This window comes from Centroberyx gerrardi, chromosome 14, assembly GCF_048128805.1.
Source record: "Centroberyx gerrardi isolate f3 chromosome 14, fCenGer3.hap1.cur.20231027, whole genome shotgun sequence".
NCBI lineage: Eukaryota > Metazoa > Chordata > Actinopteri > Beryciformes > Berycidae > Centroberyx > Centroberyx gerrardi.
Window position 1 is genome coordinate 13,146,226 of NC_136010.1, and position 16,627 is coordinate 13,162,852.

A 16,627-nucleotide genomic window follows, 5' to 3' on the forward strand; every position below is an offset into this window, starting at 1 on the left:
ATAGTTTTATAGAAGGAATCTATGTTTATTTGTGGAGGAATATTATATGCTTCGCACAAACAGTGCTGTACCAACAAATTGTCTTCACAGCTAGAGAGAATAAAGCCTAATTTCTTGGCTTTATGCTACATACTTATTTAGTTGCATATCGACAAGAAAATATATCTGCCATTTATCACATTGCCTGGGACAATGCCTATGACATAAATCAGTAACACACTGAAAGCTTTTAAGGATGTTATGTAATCTCAGATCGCAGATTAATCAGATAGCAAGCAGGGCGCTTACCTGGAGATTGTTCTATATTTAATAAATAGGCTAGTTTTTTTATAGGATGTTTCGCATAAGTGTTGGGGATGAATACTATATATAGTCGAATGCAAATGCAAGAAGATTGGGACTTTTTGTTAACATATTTTGTTTTAATATTTAATTTAGAGTATGAGTTCACTCTGTCATTAATAACATAATATTGAGAAGTATAAACGCGATTGCGAAGGACCATGGCTTCTCTGTGGTTATTTACCATCAGATGAGAAAGACGGCATGTGTTGTATTTTCATAGCGAATGAACTGTTGTTAATACATGACATCATTTAGACTGAAGTACTATGATTTTAACACTAGGTGATGATGCACGTAGTCGCCTCAGCTTGCCTCATCTGCTGACCTTCTCTCCAAGATGAAAGATTGATTGGTGTGTGTGTGTGTGTGTGTGTGCATGTGTTTGTGTGTGTGCTTGTACAGAGAGCAAGGCCAGCAAAGAAGTCAACTGAGGCAGTGACCTATGATGGACAGTAGTATTGTGACAGAGAGCAAATATGTATACCAATAAAAACACATAATCAAAAATGTGTCTCTTTCCATATCTTCTATGATGAACTTAACAGATACATTTGTGTGATGAGACGACTGCTCCTAGATAGCTGCAGTATGTGGAGCTACATTTTAAATAGTTACAGTGACTGTCGGTAGTTCAACTGGAATACACTTAACACTCAAGGCACAGCCTCTCAATGAGTACATGCATTAGCATTTCGATTAATGCAGCTACAGCCTAAGCACAGCAGAGATCAGATGCTAATGCTAGCTTGTAGATTAGCAGTCATATATTATTATCAACACATGCTATAATCTGCAGGTCCACTAACCCATTACATCACCCTCTATGTATGGCAATCCTCAATGTTCTATGTGGGCATAAAGAACAGGATTATTAAGTTGGATATGAGATCATACCTATAAATAGACAGCAACCCCCAGCCCTGTATGTTCGATCTGTTTCATAATCTCACAAATATGACTCACAGGGAGAGGGAGCCAGTGTTCACCCAAACACAAAGTCATAAGATATGATTAAGGTTCCTTAAGACCACTCACTGCTTAATGAATGCTGATTCTAGACTGTCAAACTGATTTCTTCCTAATTCGCCTTACCACTGTTTTACTATTGGTGCCTGAGATCAGATACATGGTGAGGCTGGATCCCACATAACAATCTAATGTGTTATTGTAGACATTATAGCGAAATACACATTCTCATAACAGCATGTAATTAAAAAAAAACCCTCGATAGGACATTTTAAACACAGCAAATACTGAGGTAGCTAAGCCCCTAAACTGTGTATACTAGCCATAAAACACATGGAGTAGCAATGGGGTCTGCAGGCTATATGGTAATGCGGTTCATGCAGGCTGGCACCTGAGGCTCAGAGAGGAATCACAGCACAGTATCTTCTCTGAGAGTCTCCAAAGAGCACCTGGATGTCTTCCTCTGGGGCGTCCTGTGATCCTGTCACCCCATGACAGCAGCAGTGACAGTCTGCTTTGCACTTTCCCTGCACTAGACTGACACAGTGGCCTGCTGAAGTGACAGAGCGGTAGGAAGACACAGAGGGCTGAGACAGCCTTTAGTCACCCCATGTTACTGTATGGCCTAGGAGACACAACTGACCTCTCATACCCTCGGCAATAGTTCAGCCCTCTCGACACACTCACACACACACACGCACAGAGAATCATGCATGTAGTCACACATACCATCACACATGAACGCACACACACACACACGCATTGCATATACACAGACAGAAATAAATGAGAGAGTAAAAGGTAAATCTTAAATGCTACATTGTGTTGTCATTTTGTAATTCCACAAACTGTTATATTGGATTTGCATAAAAGGTTTAATACCAATTTGAAATTGGTCACATTGCTAATGGGAAGTTGTAAATTGGTACCTCTGTTTTTTTCAGGTTGTTACTGTATCACTGTGTAATAAATCACACAGGCTATTCCAAGTGCTTCTCCCAAGGGCTTTCTGTAAGAGCTATTGAATCTCAAATGAGCAACCTATACTGGGATGGGTTAAGAGTAAGTAATGCCTAACACATTACTGAAAGGCATTCTGCAAAACCTGTGCAATCCAGTATCAATGACATATATTTCTTAGTAAATGTTCAGTGAAGAGGTCTAATACTGATCACACAAACTAAAATGTTCACCGTATCTGGAGATAACATAACATCACAATAGCATGATGAGAAAGGGTTAACTATTTTAGATCAAAACTCTGCTTCTTGAGGCAGAAAATGTATGACAGAAAAAAAGGGCAGAGGGAATATAAAAATTTGCTCTGCAGTGATTCCATTGATGTGAATCGTTGCCATGCATCAATGTGAAAATCTACCATGATAGTAGGTCACATTTGGTTATATAACCACTCTTAATGTTCTGTTCTGAACATCATCACATCAGCGGATATGGAAATAAAAGATATGAGAGGAGGTATCAAGATCTGGAGGCATCACACGCATGGGGCTAAATAATGAGGAGGAAATGGGATCAGCCGTCAGGGTCGTCAGGGTTGGACCCTCGTTCCCGTCTCAAACGGCGGCTGCTCAGCTGCTCCTGTCATCCATATTTGCAGCCTCAGTGGACAATTTCCTCAGCCGCGGGCCCTCTCAGTGCTCACAACAACACATAGATCAAGTGAATTAATTCTGCTATTGTGGCAGCGCACTGGAGATCTAGGTCATGCAGTCATGGCTCTGCTTTTTTTCTGCCGCCACGTAAACTAATGTCAACATCCTCCTATCCTCCTGCACAATCTGACCTTGACATTCCCAGGTGATTTTCCATGGAGGGTGTGTGTGTGTGTGTGTGTGCGTGCGTGCGTCTGTGAGAGAGTGTGTGCAAGCGCGTGTGCGAACATGTGTGTGGATACATGTGCGCGCGTGCGTGTGTCTGTGTCTCTGTGCGTGGGTATGAGTGTGTTGTTTGTAGGTAGCGTAGGTATGATGAGATGCGTTGTGAAAAAGAATGAGCCACTGTCTATACTTAGGGTTTGCCTGCAGCTATGTGTGCATGAAAGAGAGGGAGAGAGAGAGAGAGAGAGAGAGAGAGAGAAGATAGAGAGCACAGGAGTGGATGTGGGAGGGTGAGCAGAGTGAGAGAGGCAGAGGGAGGATGACAGAGAAGGGAGTAGGGTGGGAGGGAGAGGAGGCAGAGGAGAGGAGGGGAGGGAGGGGCGCAGTGAGGGGACTGTGACGCACGCTGATCGGCTCCGCTGGCCGCCGATTGGCTGCGGCGGCTGCCAGTCAGAGGAGCTGGGAGCCAGGCGCTGCTAGGAGAGCAGATTATGAAGCGGAGCTCAACCAGCGGCAGTCTCCTCTCATTGTCTCAATGGCTGCACACGCGTTCCTCCTCTGCTCCCTCGCCTTGCTGTCCGCTCTCAGCCGGCCCGGGCTCTCCTTCTCTGATGAAGAGTTGCAGCCAGGACTTACCTATGACGAAGTGCCTGAAATCCTGGACAGAAGGTAAATCCACCCTCTTTATGGCCGTGAACAGAGGAGGGGTGCAGGGGAGGGGGGGGGGGGGGGGGGGGGAGGGGTATAGGAAGATGCATGCAGGGATGCTGGGATGCTGATGTGTTCTCTTGGGGTCTTTCTTTCTCTCTTTCTCCTCCCTTCCTTTGTCCCCGTCTCACCTTGGATGAATCACAAATCGTGAACACCGGCAGTATTGGTGTGCCAGAAAGAGCTGTGCTGCAAGGCTGTGTTTGTCTCAGCGTTGGAGACTGCATCAGACGCTGCTCATCGATCATGGATGGGGCTGTTGTCTCTGTACAGTAGTGTCGGTCTGGCAGCGGGGAGCTAAATAAGGCTGGGGCAGTGGGCCTGCAGGAGAGGTACAGAGAGCGACAGAAAGGAGAGAGGAGAGAAGAGGGGGAAGCGGCACAGAGGGAAGGTAAACAAGGATGGGACAGGGAGGAGAGGAGAGGATGCATCAGGGATGGTCTGTTGGGGTCTGTTTACTGATGCAGTCATAGAGAGAGAGAGGGAGAGAGAGAGAGAGAGAGAGAGAGAGAGAGAGAGAGAGAGAGAGGGAGAGAGAGAGGGGAAGAATAGAGAAGGGAATTCTACCCGACCATGTCTGCATAATGCACATGCAGTCCTGCAGGTCAAATCTGGATGAAATACTCAGCGCCCAAACCATGGGGCACACACAGCAGTGTCACAGGGAGGGGAGACAGCAGCCAGGGCCTTTGTTAACACCAATTCCTGTCTGCCTACAGAGAAATCGAGGCAAAGACCTAGGATGTTGTGCCAAAACCATGAAAGGCTGATGAAACAATGCCACGCACGATCCTTCACACAATCCTCCATAGCGCAAAAGCCTCAAGCCCAACATGCTGTAATTTTTCAGTGGCAGTGGATATTGAAATGAGAACCTCTAATCATTGTTTAAGCAATTTGGTTCATTTCTATTGTGTGTTGAGATGGATGAGACATGTTGCGCCTGTGTAAGATTGTGATGCTAATTGCACTTCAAACACACTGGTACACTTGGATCTTTGGAGATACTGAGAATGAAAGATTACGGTTGTCATGCTTACATTTATTACATAAGTAATCTTATCATCTGCGCACATGTGTGCACGTCTGGGCACGAATGCTTATGATTACTGATGATTTAGAATTTGCCATCGTCATTATACAAACTCTCATGGGATTGTTTTCATTCCAGCTCAATCTACTGTGTTTAAAACCTAGACAGATCCCTATCTTCACTTTTCATAACAGGCACTCCGGTGGGGAATACTGACATCGGTGTCTTCTGGGGGTTTTGACTTGAAACGTCGTCCCGTTCCCTGGATCAAACTTTATACGTAACTCTCCATGTAACAGTTCCGGTCCCCAGTCACAGCTCCAGTGTTTCAGCTCTGACACACTCCAAGATGCTGTTATATAAGAGCAGTCTTTCATTACCAGGCCTTTCATTTCAGTCGCCTTGTAGAGTACATAATGTTAGCTGCAAATGCAACGGGAAGGTACCATGAGATGGAAGCCTCTACAGTGGAGGATGTTACAGCTGTAGATAGACTCAGTGTGCAGGGAGATAATGAGGAGAAAATGTATTCACAATGACAAATATAAAGTTGGACTTTTACAGGCCAGCCAGAAACCATGCAACAGAATTCAAAACACTAACCTGATAGGACTACTGCATGGTTCAGTTGATATGATCCAAATACCTTCTAGGAAATGATGTTAAAAATAGCCTTCAAAAATATTGACATCTTTATAATGGACCACTGCCTGTTTACAAAAATGGATTACAGATCAAAAGATCAATTATTAATTTCAGAAACTTGCCATGTTTACTCATTCTGATATGAATGTAGTAACTTGTACAGTACCAATATTTGCCTAAAACAAACCAAACGTAATACATTTCCAGTGAAAATGGATTATGATCCAGTTACTGGTACAGATTAGGGGTCAAAAGACCACGTTGTAATTTTAGAAATGACCTATTCACTCGTGACCTATTCACTCATCCTGACCTCAACATGACATCAACAGTGAAGGCAAAGATAGGGAGTGAGAGGGGAAACTATTACGTGATTGAGATTAGCTGTAGAAGTAAGTAGTTTTGTAATGGAAAAGCAGTGTTGAAGCTGTTGTAAGCTATTGTATTGCAAGACGCTGAGGAGCAGACAAAAATAAAATGGATGCCCTATATACGGCTGGTCACAAATGTCGTAATGTGTAGCGTGAACTTCAAGAGGAAAAGCTTAGAAGGTAGATTGTCTAAAACTAAATTACTAACTTAATCATACTGCATGACTTTCTGATAAGTTATTTTAACAGCATGATGTAGACCCTGATCAAATACCTTCTTAAATAGTTACAAAAAGAAATTAAAGTAGTGGTCTCTTTACATCAGAAAAATACTAAAGTGACCCATTTACAAAACAGATTAAGGGTAAAAATACTAATAACTATTTTTAGATATTCAAGTCACACATTTTAATTTCGCTAAAATTAATTAATTAATTTTATTCATGTACTCATGAGGATCTGTGTATAGTTAACATGCCCCTATATGTCTCAAACAATGGCATGTGTCCACTAGATATGACCCAGTTTCATACAGACAGCTACTGTAGACACAAATTAGGAGCTATTATCTAAACTTTCCACTGACATACCTACAGAGACCAATTAGGAGTCACAACCTCTTTATCATTAATTGTATGTTTAAGGGTCCTACAGACACATTTCCATAACAAGGTTAACTCAGTCTCAAGTTGCAAAAAATTCCTCTGAAATTTTGAAAAACCCAGTCAAACTGTAGGAACTTGTAAGTAAAAGATATGAAGAGATGTGCTTAAAAGCCACGAGTTGCACTGCAACATTTCCTTCTGTTTTTACATACATGCATTTGCTCCTGTTGGTTTACCTGCAGGATATTTAATATGGTGAAGATTAGTTTTACTTTACTTTTGTTAAATACCGTCAACAATCAACATGTGCTGAAGTTTATGTTAAACACTGTTAAACACTGACAAACTGACCCAAATATAGGCACAGATTAAGGGTCAAACTAATGGATTTTCAGTGGAAGTTTGATCCCTGAGCCCTTTCAAAGAATGATTACAGGGTCAAAAGATCAATTGCTAATTTTAGAGATGTAAGTCATATAATTTAAGATTATTATTATTATTAGGATTTGTGCACAATTTTTGCATTTTAAAGTCTCTGAAACCAAACATGAAAAGCATGAAACACCAATTTCATGGGCAAACAATCAGTGAATGTACAGTGACAGTACATACATAATGCAAACTTGTTTCCTTTTGAATTCCTAATCTTATTCCTGAAATGAGTTGCGGTGTTGGCAGCAGCTTAAGACAAAGTCTGTAAAGAGCATCATAGATGCCATGATCCCAGAAGCCTAGGAAGATTTAGACCACTCTGGCACTTGACCTCAGGTCAAATTTGAGACCGTAAACACAGCCACACTAAAATGGCAGCAGGCTCTGAGAAGTATCTCAGTAAACTCCTAAAGCTTAATCTGTTCTAATAAATCTATTAATAGGACAGCACCTGCCTAGTGTGGAATTGAGACTGTGAGGGAAACTACTGAGACTGTAATTTACCAAACTACAGACTACTTCACAATGAATGTTGAAGTTAGATTAGTTTCTACCTGCCCCAAAACGATGTTGTTTATTTGACTAACACTACTTTGAAAAAGTAGTTCAACCTCATCCAGTACATTGTGAAATATTATCATAGCTGGGTTTGGAATTTCATGTAGGCATAATACAAGGAAATATGACTACAAGAACACGTCACTATGGAGTCAGATATTGATACGCACAGTGGCCCAGGTTCCAGGCCTGGATCCCAAACTCTAATGGCTTAACGTCCATATTTAACTGTTATAAATTATTATATTTTTTTGGTAACGCTTTATTTTCCAGGTCCGCAATTTCCTAATAATTTCCCAGAAAGGAAGTGTTAATTTATTAGGATGTTTCCTGGAAAGAACCATAACATTATGTACTAATTATAGGGAAAATAGAGAAAGAGTTCAATGGTAGTTGGTAGTTGGTAAGTATCTGGTAATTTCCAAGACAGTAGTTTCCAAGGCAGAACCATGAAATTATGTAGTAGTTGAAAATATTCAAATAACTAAATTATATAATTATATGAATAATGACTTGGGTTACCAAATTGACCTCTGCCTATTATTTTTCCAATAAATAATTTATAGTTTTGCAGTTTTTTCCAGGAAACTCTTTTAGAAATTTACAGTATCTTATCGACTCCACCAGACTGCTTACATTTTCGATATAACTACTACAGCATTTCATGGTTCTTTCCAGGAAACCTCCTAAGAAATTAACAGTTCCTTTCTGGGAAATTATTAGGAAATTGCAAACCCAGAAAATAAAGCGTTACCACTTTTTTGTGTATTCTTGCAACATTCTGAATGAAAAATGTAGTTTTTTAACCACTCAACAAAACTCTGAGACTAGTAACTAGCTATTACTCCCCTGCACTTTCCTGTAGTAGGATGCAGAGGCTTGGATGGACTGATCCTGGCTCATACAGGGGCTGACAGTAGTGGTTCAGCTCTCAATGGTAGCAGAGGCAGAGAGAGGCCTTGTTTACAAGTTTGGTGAGCAGGCACCACACCTTCTCTCTGCTCAGCAGCACACAGCAGAGGCAGAGATGGGGGGTAGTCAGGTATCCACCTATGTGCACTTGATGTATGAAAGTGAAAATACTCTGTGAAAATGTATTGATCAAGATATCATCAACAGGACAGATGATTCCACTCTCACTGCTGAAGCCACAGACTAAATTATCTAATATCTTTCACACTTTTGTCATGCAGAAAATCATTTAGAGTAGGAGCCACTTTTTTGAAACCACTCATTTTGGAATAACAGTCGTCGTAATGTTTCCCAGTTCATACTTCATTTGCACAAAACTGCACATACGTGGGTCTTTTGTTTGTGTGCATGCATGTGCGCTTGCGTGCTCGCACATTTAAGTATGTATGCAGAGAGAGCGAGGTGAGCCAAGGAGTGGCTCTGGCATGGCTTTGATTATATAAAGGGCCTCTTCAGCACCCCGGCACCGTGTGACAGGCTGAGCCAATGACGGGGCCGCAGCAGTCCTGGGTTGCTGACCTCGCGAAACTGGCACAGGAACAAACGGCTGGGCTTTAGTTAGCACTCATACCCTCTCTCTCTCTCTCTCACACACACACACACACACACACATACACACAGACTCCTCCGGCCCCTTTCAGCCAGCTGAGGCCTGGGTGGGTGCAGAGGAAGGATGCTTATTCACTTGTGTTTGGGAGGGAGGGGGGTGGGGGGGGGGGGGGGGGCATATGCAGCCATTAGTTTAGAATAACAAGAACATAGTTGTTATTCACCTCTGTAGTTGTGCAGTGTTTACTTGTATTTATAAATATGCAAATCCGATATGAAGTTTAGATTAGATAGGGATTTTTTTGAGCCTTTGCGTTGTTATAATCCGGTTTAATGTTTGGCATATGGGCTGAACAATGGCTGCAGGTGACAGTCACATCTGCCCTCTGCCAAAGGCTTTGCTCAAGCTCTTTGACACACAGTCGCACTTACTCAACACACACCTGCAATGTGCAAATGCAGCCGAATATTTGGCTTTACTGTACACATACACTGTCCTACTGTCAGTCTGCATGGTGCAGACATTACATGCACACAAGTTTATAGGGATGGATATACACATATATGCACACGCTCACACACACACACACACACACCCCCACACACAGAGGCGCGCACACACACACACACACACACACACACACACACACACACACACACGCACACACACACACACACACACACACACAGAACCCCAGGGAGCCACTAATTTAGGCTACCTCGATGCTGACGTCCAGGTTGGCACACACACACAAACACACCCGAATGTAGGTTGAACACTTCCTATATGAGCCAGCAAACTCCACTGAATGACGTCAAGGCACCTACAGCATGGCACCTCTGTGCCGACATCATTATCCAGACATCATTATCTCTTTAATTGGGCTGCCCCTCATTGAGGTGACTGAAGCTTACTTCAAATTAATTTGATTTACTAAGAGGACCCAGCAGATTACTCTATAGCAGTGTGATAGGTGACCTGGGCCAATGTCAAAGTCAAGGCCTGAGCCGCTGACATTGAATGAGTGAAGCCTTGATGTAGCCTTAATCAACAATCCCACTGTTGCCTATGACAGAGTACAGTACATCAGCTTTGAATTTGATCATGTGTGGATTAGGGATTTCATAATTGTTTCATAAAGAGGCTTTATTTTCCCTCTGACTTTACCATTCAGTTGACATCATTAAATACTTTTAAAAGAATGAGCAACAATTTTTCACAAGTCACTGTAAGGTCATACAACGCCTATGAGTGTTGTTCCTCAATCTGGACATTAGCAAACTTAGTTCAGTGATCTGAACACTGTCATTCAGGTCCTTGTCCAATATTTGCACAATGAATGATAGACGCATTTGATTGTTTAACAGAGAGGAAATTCTGGTGGGTTGTTTGTCAATTTGAAAAGATGGTTGTCCCAAGTAGCTTTTTCATATGAAATGTTAGCAACATCTGGAAACACAGAAAATAGTCTTTACTGTATGAGTCTACTAGCAGCCACATTGTAGTCATACTAGCTTGCTACTAACATGATAGAAAGAGTCACTCCCTATATCCAACTTAAGCTGAGCTCACCATCAGCCAACCTTGAGACAACCATTAGTTTATCACCACTTGAATAAAACTGGATTAGTAAGACTGTGGTCAAAGGTCAAATTAACCAGGAAGAGTCTACAGTATGCCTCAATCTGTGAGGTCAATTCAGATCTATTAATTAGCGCTCCAACTGTCCTGAATGAGGGCTGTGACATCATGCCTTAATCTCTTCATCTTATTCTGGGCCTGCGTCTCTCCATATTCTGGCTCCCATGGACCTGGCCTGTGCTTGTGCTTCTACTTACCACTAATCCTAATCCGTCTGGCACTAAACTACACAATATGGCCCAGGTGGCAACTGTACCAGACTGGTGGATAACTGCTCCAAGCTGCTGCATTGATATATCTAGCAACCTACCCTAAAACTGTAACTTCTGTTGGTACCAGAGACTGGAACTGCTAATTCCTATCCATGTGTTAGCTACTGCCCAGGCCGGCTCACCTTGTTTTGACCTGTAATTGTAGCACCCCCCCCTTGGACCAATCAGTGTAATTTTGAAAATGCCAGAATGAGCTGGTGAGATGCATAATTTCCCCAAGTTTAATCAAAATCTGATCAGCTGTGTCTAAGATATCGCGCGTGACACATGGACGAATGAGCAGGTGATAGCTATGGCGCGGCCCTTGGGTTCAATCAGTATAATTTTGAAAATGCCACAGTAGAGTGGCAACATGCATAATTTCCGCAGGTTGTACCAAAATCCAATCAGCAGTGTCTGAGATTTTGAGCGTGACGGACACATGAACAAATGAAGGGAGACCACCCCCAACCAACATATGAAGAATATGAGAAAAACAGTACTTAAAGGAGAATGTTATTTGCTTGCCACCAGGCTAACAATAAAGGGACTGTCATAAGCCTGATGATCTTGCTAGCTAGTGAGGCTATAGAGAGGTAATATAGCTCACCTGGAAGTTTTTAGTTAAATGTGTATGCTGTTTAATAGCTGTTTCTTGACACTCTTTAGTTTAACATGTTGGCAGAAGGAGTTGTCACTAACAGGATCAAAACTACATGTAAACAGTTTTCTACTACAGTGGTCACACCTATCACTGCTAGGTTATACTGACTTTGGTGTGTTTAAACTTAGTAATATTCAGGTCAACTTTAGTCTATCCTCTGCAGCTTCTCAGAAGGCCTTTCTACTAGCAGATTCAGCAGGTTACTGCTCAATTATAGGTTACAAAGGTGAAATCAATCACAGGTATTGCAAGACTAGCTCTTACTGATAACCACTGCTTCAGGTGAACTGTAGTATATCAGTAAGTTGTTGGAAGTAGTTGTGACCAAAGCTGAGAAATGAATAGACTGGAGTAAGGTCTGGTGACATGACACACGAGGCAGACTGACACGACTTGTCATGTTTTGTCACTGTTAGTTGCCACGCCCACTCCCACAGGTCTTAGAGTGGCTTCGCACAGGTTTGCCCTCTGTAAGCCCATTATAACTAGCTATTGTGTAGAGATTAGGAAGCCAACCCAGATCACCACAAGGACAGGCAGACCACTGACAGAGCAACGGCTGGACCATCGCAACAAGGAAAACTGGGCAGGTCAGCTCCGCTCAGTAAGCCTATTGCCGGTGTATTACGTCTTTGATTAGACAGTTAAAAGGATCGGGTTGGGATTAGTCTCAAGAAGTCCAAGGCTGCGCAAGGGCTAGTTAGACTGAGAGGAGGGATAGCTAGGGCAGACACATGAAGGATGGTTTGTCCTTGTACCCTTGTGCACTATGTAGGTCACACCCACATAGAAGATTGATCATTTAGTATATGTGTTTTACATTTATTTTCTTTGATAAACAGGAATCATATTTACTATACATTGGATTTATTATTTTATAGTCTAGTTTGTCATATCAGAATCATTAATAATAGGTTAAGTTTGGGTATTGGATGGGACAGAAGAGGCTGAATACATATAGACACCCAGCAATCCTCTCTGTATTTGCCCTAATTTGTAAACTGTGTCTCTCTGGAAAATAAATGCTGTCGGCAAAGTATTCTGAGTTTGTAATGAGTGGTGTGCACTGTGCAGTACAGAGCTTGTCTTCCCACCCCTGTGTGTTCGCTGCTCCTCTGCGTCAGTAGACAGTGAACTTTTAGCCTGGTAAGACCATCCTGATCACGTGATCAGGATGGTCTTACCAGGCTAGTGAACTTTCACCTTCAGGGGAAAACACGAAATAAGCATGCTGTATATTACAGTATGGAGCAGCATCTCTTCAACATTACCCTGCATCTTGTGACCACAAGTCCTTATAATTGTGTCTCATGTCTTTTCCACAGCAGAGAGAACCCCAAACAAGCAACAAGAGTCAGATCAAGTAAGTAACAAATTTGCTGTGACGCAAGGCCTGATTCAATCAAACCTGCCATGCTAATTTTGATGCTGATGCGTTGGTTGGATAGTCCTGACAAACACATCTCATTCTTAATGCTGAAGATCTCTTCGCTGCTTTGTAATACAAGTGGGTTGTGAGCTGTGATGTGTCTGTGATCCATACGCCTCAGTAGGAATTCTAATGTGGGTTTGGCTAAATTTAGTCCTTTCGACAAAAAGGCAGAAAAATTGATAGAGACAATCCATCTAAGAGTCTTGTAAATCATATGTAGCTGTGACAAGATGATCTGTATAGGTGTACTGTAACTGTATTTGTAAACACTGAACAATACTACCATAACTGTGAGATAAACTGCTGATGAGTCATTGTGATGACGCAAAAAACAACTGGAAATAGAGAAGATCCTGAGCATTATCGTGTGTGCAGGATCGGTTTGTGCCTTTGTGTGTGTGTGTGTGTGTGTGTGTGTTGGTGGTGTTGGTGGTGTGTTTGAAATTGGCTTAAGTTGTATGATTATGTTGCAATCTGCAATGCAGCACTGCAATATGCTTAATATGTGTACCGGTATAAGCTGTCATGGTGCAGTAATGTGTGTATGTGTTTTCAGGTCAAGATGGTGGGTTGGGCTTAGAAAGTGAAGAGGTTTATTTGACGCCTGAAGATGAAAACCCACTCAGGAGAATACTGCAGGTAGAGTGTCTCTCTCTCTCTCTCTCCTCATATCTCTCCCCCATCAACCCGCTATCTCTTTCCATGCACACCACACACGCACACACACATGCAGACAGACAAAACACAGCATACAAACTCAGCTGTATTGCATGACCTTGGACTTGGGCATATTGTAGGGGTCACACTCACCTGAGGTAAAACTTCCTTGCCACCCACTCACATAGGACCACTCTCATTGAAAAGTCATTGAAACCATATGCTATCAGCTCTTGCATTTAGGTAGGGTTACACCTGTTTCATATATATTATCTGATTCCTTGCAATAACTGTCCCTAAAAACTATATATGCATTTTAACCTTTTTAAAATGTTATTTTGAAAATTGCCATGTCAGTTACCCTACATCGGCTCTCCAATTATTAATCAAACATTTCTCAGACTCATACAGCCCCTAGTGTACCTATTAGTGCAGCCTGTCACTTCGTCATAGTCAGTCTATATATCTTGTGTAATACTGCTGGATTAGCCCGAAATGCTCTTCCATGAGGTTTGGCCTCTGAGTAAGAAGCCGATCGCCCTCTAGAGGACAATAAAAGAATGCAACACTGCTGCCCTCTACATGCCGGTTGCCATGTTTACTGTACTTAACGTTTCTTTATTTCTCTTGTGCTTAATCCTTTCTCCATCTGTCTGCAGCCCTTTAACTGGCACCAGCCAGGGATGCCTCACAGTAAGAGGAAGCTACTCCAGTCTCTGATGGGACCCTATGGCCCTCTTAGTGTGTCCTACAATGGGAAGACCTGCATTCTGTTCAAGGCCAAGCGCCTGGCAATCCGCTACAGGAACCATACCTTTATCGACCTGACTGAGAGGGTCTTCAGCCCCAACTCCCCCGTGGACACTAAGGGCTCCATCTGCACCAAGGAGAAAGCTACGTAAGTCAAACCCAAACGTGGACAGTCAGAGTCAGAATCCCAATCACTTTTGTTCACCAAGTACAACTGGGGCTCCAGGAGTTTGGTTTGGTTTATTAGTGTTGACACATTACAAGACAGTTCAAGTACAGTTGCACCATACAAGATTGACACACTAGGTGCAAAACAAAAGGGTGATGGTACTTCATATCATGCAGACACAGACAAGCAACACTGGACTGTACAGTAGACTAAACATAAATACACAAGTATACATTCACAGCCAAATAATTGTTGCAGTGTAGTGGGATTAGCAGAGTTGGTAACAGTAGTGAGGGGGTAGTGAGTGTCCTGTAGTGCAGTAATTCAGTCTACCATAACAAATGTGAGTAAATTGAAGAGAATGGGATCAACTTGAGAACTATGACCTCCAGGTGGTGATCATTATGAGGCAAATAACCACAACTATAAACAAAAAACAATTATACTTCAGGAAAGCATTAATTTGTGCTTTTTACCCTTAAACAACCCTATCCTCATTGAATTTACATTGGTTTGATACTACTTACCATTATACAACAAATTTATATCATAAAGATTAATGTCAACCTAAAAAGCTGGCTTAACTCAATTCCACAATTAAATAGGTGGGTACACTGATTTTGAATACCTCTGGCTTTGTTGTTGCCGCAGGCTTTCGTTAAGGTTTGGTGACGTGGAGGACTTGCGAGGACTAGTCATCAGGTAAAAGGCACTCACTTACTTCAAATATTTTCACCCACCAGCATCTCTATAATGCATATCTACCTCAAGCATGAGTGCAAATGTGTGGACTGTGCGTGTAACTCCAGCCTCTCTCCCACCAGGCTTCAGATGTCCAACACCTTCTATGAGGCGGCTGGTCAAAACTGGTTTACACTGGACAGTGTTCACATCCACTACAACTGGACCCAGGAGGCTACGTTCAACGCCAGCGAGGTCTACGCTCCCGCCACCTCATCCTACCATTGCCAGCACGTCAGCAGCCTGCACAAATATGACACCCTGCTCGTGCCCAGCTCCCACACTGACACGTCCGCTAACTGGCACATCACTTTCACTGACTTCCAGGTATGCTATAGTAAAAGGGGCCTTGGCTGTATAGATTCTGTTATATTGTAGTCTTTCGTTCTTCTTGTGTGTGTACACGTGTGTACAGTCATTCCCTTTGTTTTGCCTGTTTGGCTGTCTGTCAGTCAGTCGGTTTACTGTCTGTTTGGCAGTCTGTCAATCTGTCTGTATACTGTCTGTTTAGCCATCTGCTAGACTGTCTCAACCTGTCCATCTGCCCAGTGTCTCTCAGTCTGGTAAGCCCAGTAAGAGCCAGTTGTCCTCTTTAGTTCAGCCTAATCTCATCTTTCCGCTTTCTCTCCGCTCTTCCAGATCCAGGCCTTCAACGTGCAGTCAGACAAGTTTGCTTCGGCCAGTGACTGTGCCACCTTCCTGACACCAGCCATCCTGATGGGCCTGGTGACATCTCTGATCCTGCTCCTGGTCTTAGCCTATGCCCTGCACATGGTGGTCCACCTCAAGCACATCGACCGCTACGAGGAACACAAAGCCACCGTCTACTTTCCCCGTAGTCCAGAGGCCGAGTTGCCAGACAAGAACAGCCTGTGAGGGAAGAGGAGGAGAAGGAGGACGACAGGGGGAGAGAGGGAGAGAGAAAGATAGCGGAAAAGAGAGGCAGAGAGGGGAGTGCAAGTGAATAAAAGAGGAAAAAAGTATCCATCGCATATATTTGTTCAACAAAACGACAATTTTGCCTGTTTATATGAAAACCTCTTAAATGTTAACTACTTTAATAAGTAAATGAAGACTGTGGTTGGATACTTTTTCTTCTCTCCTCATTGACCTGCATCTTGGCATCCATTTTTTGAATAAGGCTGTTGGATGTTCTAGCCTCTCCCTCAGAGACGGTTCATGATCCTAATGTCGAAGGTCAAGGACAGTCCCGGGGGCCCTGAAGGGCATCACCATATTCAGGCCTTTACCCCAGCCAGGTGTTAAAAACCACAACAGGCTAGCAACTGTAGCTAATAC

At 42.7% G+C, this 16,627-nt stretch overlaps 1 protein-coding gene across 1 annotated transcript; it reads left to right on the top strand.

The window, feature by feature from the left end:
* Positions 1–3,684: 3,684 nt before the first annotated feature.
* On the top strand, positions 3,685–16,204 carry atp6ap1lb (ATPase H+ transporting accessory protein 1 like b). The gene is made up of 7 exons (XM_071898945.1): positions 3,685–3,818; positions 12,905–12,942; positions 13,568–13,650; positions 14,328–14,566; positions 15,239–15,289; positions 15,412–15,655; positions 15,968–16,204. The coding sequence occupies exons 1-7, from the start codon at positions 3,685–3,687 to the stop codon at positions 16,202–16,204; spliced, it is 1,026 nt and encodes a 341-aa protein (XP_071755046.1).
* The last annotated feature ends 423 nt before the right edge of the window (positions 16,205–16,627 follow it).